The 10,755-nt window shown below is 39.4% G+C and overlaps 1 protein-coding gene across 1 annotated transcript; it reads left to right on the top strand.

The window, feature by feature from the left end:
* The first annotated feature begins 729 nt into the window (after positions 1–729).
* On the top strand, positions 730–4,709 carry LOC149814121 (urease accessory protein F-like). The gene is made up of 2 exons (XM_089990126.1): positions 730–787; positions 3,898–4,709. The coding sequence occupies exon 2, from the start codon at positions 3,978–3,980 to the stop codon at positions 4,707–4,709; it is 732 nt and encodes a 243-aa protein (XP_089846252.1). The 5' UTR covers positions 730–787; positions 3,898–3,977.
* Positions 4,710–10,755: the final 6,046 nt, after the last annotated feature.

Here is a 10,755-nt window from a genome sequence, read left to right as displayed (position 1 = left end):
GTCCACGGCCAACATATCAGCTCTTGGCCTGTAACAAGACATCCAAATCATAGGTATGGTTTCTCTAAATTGAACAAAAGATGCTGCAGTGTAAATCTGATCTTTCTGCACATGTGAATCTCAAGTTGACGGGACGTCACAAGTGCGAAACTCCCTTGCCTTAAGGTCGAAGTTGGGTGTACTCCCCATTGGATAGAGAGGACCTCAAGGGTTTTACCAACCAGCAGCCAACCAAAGTGCGGACAGTGATGGGGTTTTTTCCTTGGATTATCAAAAAAATAAAATCTATATGCATGATACTTTTGTTCCACAGAATTGGAGCTCTGTTTGAAAGACCCCCCCTCTTGACTGGCGCCCTAATTGGGACGTTTTGTAGATAACCGTTATCTGTACAACATATTTTTAGTCAGTACTACTGTTAGGGATCTGCCTAACCCTAGCCTGCTTTAAAAAAAAAAAAAAGAGTTCGATGCCTTTGAGTTGGTCACTTACCGAAGCCCTGTTGTTGACTCGTTTCCAATGCAAGCACCCAGTTGCACCTATTACAAGACACTAGCTTGATATGTTTGAGGCTGTCGACAGGTTGGATTTGCATCATGGATCAGCCTTGATGCTATCTCATTGTCATTCTACTGGACTTGGACCTAAGTTTGGGAAACAGAAGACGACCCAGAATCCCCTTTCTCTATTTTCATGATCTCTCCTTCCCTCTCTCCACCATCTTCCATTAAAATTCGACACCCAATTCATCCTCAAAGGAGAAATCGAGATCTTCCCTTTCATTCATGTAAGTTTTTCGATTCCCACTGCTTGTTTTTCGAAAAGGTGCGAAATACTAGGAAAAATTGTTGTTTTTGGGTTTATTTATTTATTTATTTGCTCATTTTTATCTTGCTTGACCTTCATTTGTAATTAGAACCAAATGTAGAAGTCCCTTCTTCGATTTCCCTGTTTCTAGTTTATGGTGTTGTCTGGACGCACCCAATTATCCGAAAAAAGTAAGATAAACTGCGAATTTTCATAGTGGGCACCACTTATCCAGAAAAGTAGGGTAGTTTGTGAAAGATGCTTGAGGATCAATTGTGTTTTTCTCGTTATCTGGTGAGTTGTATTAGGAGGTCTGCAGGTAAAGAAAAATCTGCTAACTGTAGGTGTCACTAGAATATGAGAACTACCATGTGAATTGGGCATTTCCAGCACTTTTTTTTTTGCAAATTCAACCATGTTGATGTGTTCGGCATGGTGAATTTGCTAGGAATCAACTGTTGGATATTGTATTATGCACCATAATCGGACGATTCAAGAACTGGTCCTTATAAAACCAAACATGTAGATCACATCCGTAAGGTTAGATTCAATAAAAAGAATTAAAACCCCATGAAAATCGCGGTTCACATGGTAGTTTTCATATTCTAGTGACTCGTTACTCTAGTATCTTGTTTTAACATGCTAACAAAAAAGAGCTCAGTGTAGGTGGGTGCTATTAGGAGAAGAAAAAATAATGCACCTATCGGAGACAATGCTGAGAGAAGCACTGAAAGGAGTTATTGAGATGGATTTTGAGCTTTAGTACACAAAAAGGCTAATTTGAAAAATAGTATTGTTGAGGTGGGGATGTGAATTTGGTTTTAGAGTTGTCAGTCTTAAGATTACTTAAATTTGGTATGCTTCATATAGTTTGAAGGATTTGAATGATAGTGCTGTGTTGAGTGAATGATATGATCACTGATAGGATTACAAGACTTAGCTCTAAGATTAATGTGCTCGAGCCTTTAAGACTAGCAAGAATTAATTGTAATGGAAATTTTGTTTTTGACATTCAGTCATGGTAACAGAGAACACTATAAAGACACCATTGATCCTGAAGTATTGTGACAGTGGCATTTTTTTTATGACTATTAGTTGTTTATATATGTTTCTTTTCTTCTATCCTTTCTGCTGTCTAGCTTGGTGTTTGCATATTCATCCACTTATGCCATGCACTTTATTAGGCGCTTTGATTTCTCATTCTAGCTTTACCACTTTTACATAATTTAACACAGGGAATATCATATCATCTGTAAATCTCTGCTCCTGTTGCTTAAATTTATTTATATCTACATTATTCTGTTCTTCGATTTCTCATTCTAGTTTTACATAATTTACAGCAGGGATTTATATCCTATCATCTGAAAATAGACTTACAAATTTATCTTTTGTTTTGATGAATCTCTAGCGTTCTGTTTGGATGATGCCAAAATCGGGTTTAAAAAACCAGTTTTGATGTCCAAACCTGTTTTTTTCTGTGAAACTGGGTGATTCTTAGGTTAGATGGGTAGATTTTTTTTATGGTTCCCCTCTTGTTTGCTCCTGTCTCCTATACCTATTCCTCAGGCTTCTGTCTTGAACATAAAGCTCAGAGTGATGCATCTGAATAATTCTTAAGCATTTCCAATTATATCCAGTTCTTAATGCCAGTTTGTTGAATGCGATGCGCATGGGTTGGATGAATGGGAATGAGTTCTGTCCTTCATACTCGATTATGGTTGACAGGAAAACATGTGCTATAAGAGGAGGCATTGTTGGTGGCTGCCACACTCATGTGGCTATGGTACACTCTGTGGACATTTTTATGAATATTTTCCTTCAATGTTAGAGTACATTGGAACATGGATTAAAAGTCTAATGAAATAGAGTGCTCCTACATGTTTGAAATTGTATCTGTTATGGACTCATTAAGGGAAATTGGTAGTGTATGTGGTGGAAATTGATGCAGCGGATCAGAAAATTCAAAGAACCAAATACTAACAACAAGGAACTGGGCTTCTAGAGTTTCACCTCTAGGAATTCAAGACTAAATTTCAGATATATAGAAGAAATTCCTTTTAATTCAATGATAACAATTTGACATGTCCATCACTTTACCAACATTGCAAGAAAAAAATAAGTCACCCTCTCTCCCAACTCTTATATGACACAATAAAAAAAGAAGGAAACTAAAGAAGAGATCAACTTTTGTGCTAAACTTAAATAGTAAATATGCCTAACTCTAATCCTTTGCCAACCACTTGATTTGAAGGAGATACAAAATGCTCACCAAATAGTAATTTGTAAATGCTACAATAACTGCTGAATCCTTCAAAGGTTTTCATGGGTCACACCTGCTTGGATCTGGGTCCACACTTCAATCTGCATTTGTGCCCTGCATCAGAAATCCATATGTAGAGACCAAATTTTGTTGCACCTTTTTCCCATATTTAAATTACAACTGCCAGATTTTGGGTTTAGAATGCAAAAGTACACAGAATTTGACCTGTCAAAGGAGGAACAGTGGACATGGTTGAAACTTTGACTAGCCACAGCAGCTTAAGTGGTGGCCTAGCAGCAGAATCAACTTAATCTGAATTGTTGGATTTGGACACTTGCTCGCTCTATTTGAGTTCCAGGGTTAGGTAACATTGTTTAGGCATCATATATGACAGTAATTCTAAATTTTTAGTTTTTTTAATCTTACTGGTGCTTATGTAAGATGTGTTTGATAACTTTGTCTTTGTGAACAGCACATACTGGTGCTAGAATAGCTGGCTCCTTCTGGCTGACTTTTCTCACAGGTTAATTCAATTAAAAATTTCAACCAATAAAACCCCTTATTATTGATGATTCTTAGTGGATGGATCTAGTGCACATTCTGTATTTCTAAGGCCAAATAACTCCCTTGTGATTGCTGATTCTTGATGGATGGATCTAGTGCATATCTGTCCTTTTAGAGCTGAATCATTAAACTATTGTTTTTACAGTGTTTTTCACCAATCCCTGAATCTGGTTAGTTGGAGATTTTTTGTTTAATTTTCTATTGGATTGTCTTCCTGTCATTTATTGCATTCAGATTCCTATGGCTTACTTAGATTGTATACACAGGAACTTGTGCTGAATGAAGCTTGTTAAATTTTTGTTATTCATTGGGTCCCTTCGTTGGCTTAGATAACTTGCTGTTACTCATGGAATGCCAGATGGAAACAGATGAAAAAACTCAAAATTGTTCATCTGCAAACCAACTTCTACAATGGAATCAATGGCAACTGCTGGATTCCGTTCTTCCAACTGGTGGGTTTGCTCATTCTTATGGTCTTGAGGCCGCTGTCCAAGCACTTATCGTCCTGGGGCCAGAAGATCTTAAAACACACATAATCCAAATACTAGAGAATACAGGGAGCTTGCTTCTTCCTTTCGTGTATAAAACAAACAGGTTTCCTGATTCTGAGACATGGTCCATTCTTAACAAAACACTAGAAGCAACTTTAACTAATGAAGTAAGCAGAAAAGCATCAATCACTCAAGGGTCAGCTCTCTTGAGGGCGGCTGCTTCTGTGTTTCCTGAGTTCCCAACTCTCAAGAAAATGCGAGAAGTGCTACTAAGTTCAGGAATTGTCTGTGTTCACCATGCACTGGTTTTTGGGTTGGTAAGTGGACTTCTTGGCTTCGATTCAGAAACAAGTCAGCGAGCTTACATGTTCATGACAATGCGTGATGTAATTTCTTCGGCAACAAGATTGAATTTGGTTGGCCCATTAGGAGCAGCGGTGCTGCAGCACCAGGTAGCTCATGTTGCGGAGGAAATAGTGAAGAAATGGATGAATCGGACGGTTGAGGAAGCATGCCAGGTAGCTCCTTTGCTTGACACAGTACAAGGTTGTCATGGATACTTGTTCTCTCGAATGTTCTGTTCTTGAACTGATTGAAAGAGAAGCTAGGTGCGTTCATCTTTGTGGAATCTCTTTGGTTTGAGTTTCTTCTCTCTTGAAAGTTTCCATTCTTGTCTATGAACGCATTAGTCCATTCAAGCACCAGGAGACCTAGCCCAGTTTCGTCTTTGTGAAATACCAACTCCAATTGAACAAATGCTGGAAGTGTCTGGGGACTGGAACCTCGTAGGTTTTCCATAGAAGACCCACTGGCTTGTCGATGTCAATGCGGTTGGCCCTGGCGATGTATAGTGGACTTTAGAACTTTTGGATTAATTGTAACTTATTGTTAATGTTTTTCTTTAAGTAAAAGAAAACATATTTTGTTGGGAGAAAAGGTAGTAGCTGCTAACCACTTTTCTAGCTAACCTGATTTTTAAAGGATTTTTTTCATGTTGTCCTTAAATCTGACTATACAAATGTGTTCTACGTGCTTATTTTATAGGAATCGATTCTTGGATTATCCGATTTCGGTATGCAGATAGGTTTTTATAAGGTTTAAAAATCAACGGTGTAAATTTTTTATAACTATTCAAGATATATATATATATATAAAGAGAGAGAGAGAGACAGAGAATGAGAGAGAGGGTGGTATCTGCTAACTGCTCAGCTATCCGGGCTTTTGAAGGTTTTTTCTCATGTTTTGCTTAAATCTGACCATACAAATGCCTTATGCATGGTTCATTTATTAGGAAACAATGCTTGGATCATGTTTTTTGGATAAAAACTTGATTTTTAAGCATTGAATATTTTAGAAAAGCTTAGACTGCAGGGATGGCAGTGGGGCGGGGCGGGGCGGGGGACAAGGTCTCCACCCTCGCCCTGCCTCAAGATTAAAACCTCCATTCCCGGCGGGGATGGATTTCAACCTCCACCCCCGCCTTCATCCCCGTTTCATGTCCTCCATCCCCGGTTCAAACGGGGATGAGGCAGGGCGGGGAAAAGTGATGGGGACGGGTCGGGCGGGGATCGTGGCGGGGATGGGGCAGGGCGGGGAAAAGTGTACGTCCATCCCCGCCTCCATCCCCAAGTGGGGATGGATTTTAACTTCGTCCCCGTTTCATACCCTTCATCCCCGGTCCAAACGAGGCGGGGCCCCGCTTTCCTGCCATCCCTATTAGACTGTATATACCTTATAAAAATGTACCTGTATATCATAATTGGATGATCCAAGAGTCTATTCATGTAAAAATAAAGAATGTAGAACATATCTATACAGTCAGATTTAAGAAAAATATGAAAAAAAACCCTTTGAAAGACGGATTTGTTGGGTGGTTAGCAGTTACCACCTTTTATATATATATATATATTATAAACTAAATTGAACTTCGTTAGGGAGGCTTGATAAGTTCAGTTTCAGGCAGTGCGATTGACCACTAGACATTGTGCAAGCGGTGTCCTCGTGTTCCACGCGCACTGACACCGATGCGATGCTCTTTTAGAAGTGTCTATGTATGTTACATAGTTGGGATTGTAGCTTTTTTAAAGTGATCTGTGTATTGGCTGCCACAATGTAAAGCTTGGTAGGCACTTTACATAAAAATCTTGCATCATTCTGATCATGCCCGAAACATCCATGAGTGCCAGTTGAATTTTGCCCACGGTATTGCATCGTGGCTTCTTGCTTGAAGCTGAATATGAGGTCACAGTATGCCAACCTTCTGAAAATGACAAAAACCCACATAATTTGTCAACTATTTACATAGTGCTGCTCAATTTTCCTTGTTAACACATTAACCGGCCTTTCTCTCTCTTTCTGTTTTTTTCTTGAACAGAAAAACCACTCTCTATATCAGAGACCTAGTCACATTGGCTAAGCCTGCTGTTCTTATGGTCGCTTTCCCAACAGTGCAAACCTGCACCCCTTACCTCAGTACACCCCTTGCCTCCAAGGAGTAGCTTGGCTTCGACTCGACTGAGCAAGAGTTTTTCCCTTGCCTTTATTAACGCCAGAGGTTTGACACTTTTGAGAATGAAACCCTGACCACCTGTCTGGTGGCCAAGGCCCCTTCCATGACACCAAACCCTTTGTTATCTAGTGTAATGATACCTTCTATGGCTTGGCCTGCAGCAGTACCTTCAGCGACTTTAAGATTAACAGGAACAAGCCAATTATTCTTAAAAATCAACCCTTTTTTTTTTTTGTAAATAGCCAAAACTCAAGCTGCTTTTTGTAATATACTCTCTAAGTTTTCTAAGGACACATCAGTGGGCCTCAAAGTATGTCACAATTCTAATCACTTCTAATTGAGTAGTTTCTACTTTGTTTTGATTGAAGCTTCTTCTTTTTTGGGTGCACACACACACACAGAGAGAGAGAGAGAGAGAGAGAGAGAGAGAGAGAGAGAGAGAGAGAGAGAGAGAGAGAGAGACGAACTATAACCATCAACATTACGAAACAGGTTCAACCAACATTGAACCTACCAGATAACCCACCAGGCCCAAGACATGCCAAGGAGCCCCAAAACGAAGGAAAAAAAAAGAAGAAAGAGAAATGAAAAATGAGAAAAATGGAAAAAAAAAAGTTAACAGAAAAGCACGGAACAACTCCAGTTTGTCGGCGAGCATCACCCTGGATCATGAGTGGTCCTAGTGGGCAGATTGAGAGAGAGAGAGAGAGAGAGAGCTGGTATGTGAAGTAAAGTGGACTTGATGATGTCTCTTCTTTTATCAAGAAAGCAAATTGTTCCTGTCACGAAATGTTAATAGATCACCTTTTGGGACTCCCTCTCAGGCTCAAATTTGCCCTGCTTTTGGGAATGATTAAGACAACCTCAAAATGTGAACATATAGAAATTTAGGGTTGTGGCGCCTGAGTCGATTCTTCACATATCCCCACAAGAACAAAATTTTTGTATATAAAAAATTGTCTTTCTTTTTGAAAAATGTATATACAAATTTGCAAATCTCAATAATATGCACTTTGGTGAGGAGATGATTAAGAATGCCATCTTCCTTGACGCAACAGTTAGAGGTAGTCGTAATAGAAAATACTTCCTTGCAAATTAATTTGAATACCTTGCAAAACAGCTTGTCCTCAAAAATATATTATTAGAAGCACCGAGGTGCGCATCTCTTGCAGCAAGGCTGAAGCTGGGTGTGCTTCCCAGTGGGCAAGGCAGACCTGAGGTTTTACGCCAATGACCTCATGAGTGAGTTTTTCACTAGGAAAACTCTTTTTTTTTTTTTTTTTTGAGAAGTGGAAGACTCTCTCCCTCTCTTGTATGTCAGAGATTGACTTAGAGATGTGGTGGTAACGATGGTGATGTTTGCAACCCATCCTAGGAAGTTAAGAATCTGTCAATGATTTCCATAAGTTCAGCAATTAATGAGCAATCTAGTGCCGTCCATCTCAAGGATGCATGATGCCAACATTGCCAACCCCTTGTGCTGAGCATCCTCTGTTTTAAAACGGGTCCCATTCCCAACCTCATGGTTATTCTTGCAGATTTCCATTCTCTTCACAAATATGTACCTTTCATTAACTGCTGTCAAAAATGCCAAAGCCCTTTTTTCTAGGATCTCAACTTAGAAACCCTAAATAAAAAACTTCATAAAGAACAGATAAACAAACCTCAATTTAGAAACATATAAGCTAAATCTGTCGTAGGTACAACAGGCTAAGATTAGCGCGGTCAAGTCTCCTATCCCAGCTGTGGTAAACAAAAAGGGAAAAGTGAATTGTTCCTAACCGAGCCCGGGTTCGGCATATTAAGCTGTGGAAGGGGTGACTTTTGACTCTGAGCTGAGTCCTTGGTCAAGCTCATTAGTTTAGACCTTGACATCAATTACCATATGTGTATGCGCGCACACCCCAAGGAGGAAGTGAAAAGCCAGCAGTCTCACATTCACCCTAGTGCGCCAAACATATTGGCGTCATCACATGCAACTTGTTTAGTAGAGACAAGTTCTCGACGATAAAAGTGGAAATGAACTAATGGTTCACCTTATCTCTAGTTGCTCACATGAACTTTCCCTTTCTTCAATTGCACTTTCACTCCCACCCATCCATAGCTTTCAGCCTTTCACACCACCACCAACTCACCAAGCCTTGTGAAAAATGCCAACCATTTAATGAATGAATCCATTCCACCTCATTCATCCCCCAATAAATAAGTTTCCATTCAAGAGAGAGAGAGAGAGAGAGGGTTTACTATTTTAAGCAATTGATGAGTTGAAAAAAGATGTAATGGCTGATGCAGCGTATGGGGGGGGTGGATCAAGATGGCTCCCACATCAATAGAGTGTGTGTTTGGTAGCTAATTGTTTTGAAGAGGCAACTATGAGGTGCAACTTTTATGATGGGGGACTTGGAGCAAATTGACACCCTTGACACGTAGAAAGCTTTCTCAACGGTAAACCAGAGTCCAATTTTTTATATTTTTTTGAACATCAATCATTGAGAATAAATGAAAGAGAAAATTTGTTATTTATATAAACCCATATACCCATTTTGATTTTGATTTTAAAAATCAATCATTCAGAATAAGCGAGGGAAAAAAAAATCTTTTATATGTTATAGGGGGTTCAATTTTTTTTTTTTTGAAAGGCAAGCTGGGGTTAGGTAGAGTTATTATTCAACGTACCACTGGGTTTTGAACCTGCAACCTTCCACCACAAGGAGACGTGCACTGACAGCTCTTACCAACCACGCGAAGCAGCCGTTGGTGGTTACAGGTGGTTCAAAATTGCCCACCACACACGGACGTAGAAGATGATGGATGTTAGGAGTTAGATCGTCACAGTGGGCGCCTCTTGCCACAAGGCGTTCTCTATGAGGCATGGTTAGGTGATCACTAACTTTACAAAGTACTCGAGCCACACAAAACACAGAAAATCACTACCACGTGCAGCGATTTTCTATTTTCAATACAAATACAGAAAATCACTAAACGTGCAATGATTTTCCATGTAACACACAAAATCACTGTAGGCACAGCGATTTTCTGTGTTTTGTGTGGCCCGAGCACTTTACTAAGTACTGGAGCCCGATCACTGGATCTGCTTGGGTCCCCTAGCGAGCAAGGGGAGTGGCATTGGGGTTTGGAAATGGTGACCATAGCTCAACATGGTTTTTTAGCACGATAGGTCTCTTCACAAAGCTGTTTTCTGGCGTAAAAAAAGAAAAAAACAGTTCCAAAATTAAGTGAAACCATTAGTTTAGATGTAAGAATATGATTACCATGGTTATTGATGTGATGGTTTTCCTTTTGAGAATAAGTTGAGAATAGTTAAACTGCCTCAAAATAGTCATATACTTCAAAACCTAAGTTAATAAATTCACATCGTTTTGAGATATTGTCATATACGGCAAAGAATAAAGATATCTTTGGTTAGTGGTACTACTGAAAAAGGAAAATCTACATCAAATCTTACGTTTATTTTATTGGTGGTGATGAAACTTCTATACATGAAGCAATGAAGTGGCCTTTGGAGTTTCTACATTAAATACCAAATGCATTCCATCATGAAGCAATTGCATATGGCATACCCCGCCAAAAATTGAGCACGGTTAATTTTACTATCATCGAATGGTCCTGACACAACTCTCTTTAGTGATCCCGTGTGTGCCCCAGCCAATCACTTGACACCATTTTGAGTAAGGCCTCTGTTCTGTTGCTGTGATTTAGGCTGGAAAACAAGCCGAATGACTCGAACTTGAAGTGTTCAAACTTGGCACGTTCTTGTGGCGAGCCATGGCGCGAGTTCGAGTTCATAATGAGCCCGACTTCGAGCTGACTTGTTTATAGAAAATACATTGTTTTAGAGCTCAAATAAATATGACTACAGCGCATTAGAGTTAGAAGTAGTAACATTTTACCACCAAAACTATTTTTTGGTTACAAACCAGATAGTTCAATCATATGTTCTACATATACTATATAATGCAAAATATATCTAAAATATATTGTTTACTACTGAACGAGCTCATACGAGTTAAGCCGAGCCAAGCTGACTACCTATTGTTTATTCTGCTTGCCGAGTCTATTTTATGAGTTTGAACAAGCTCTTTATGAGCTGAACATGAGCCAAG

Source organism: Nuphar pumila, chromosome 15 (assembly GCF_984573655.1).
Source record: "Nuphar pumila chromosome 15, dmNupPumi1.hap1.1, whole genome shotgun sequence".
NCBI lineage: Eukaryota > Viridiplantae > Streptophyta > Magnoliopsida > Nymphaeales > Nymphaeaceae > Nuphar > Nuphar pumila.
Note: the sequence above shows the minus strand (reverse complement) of the source record. Positions and strands in the feature narration are given on the sequence as shown.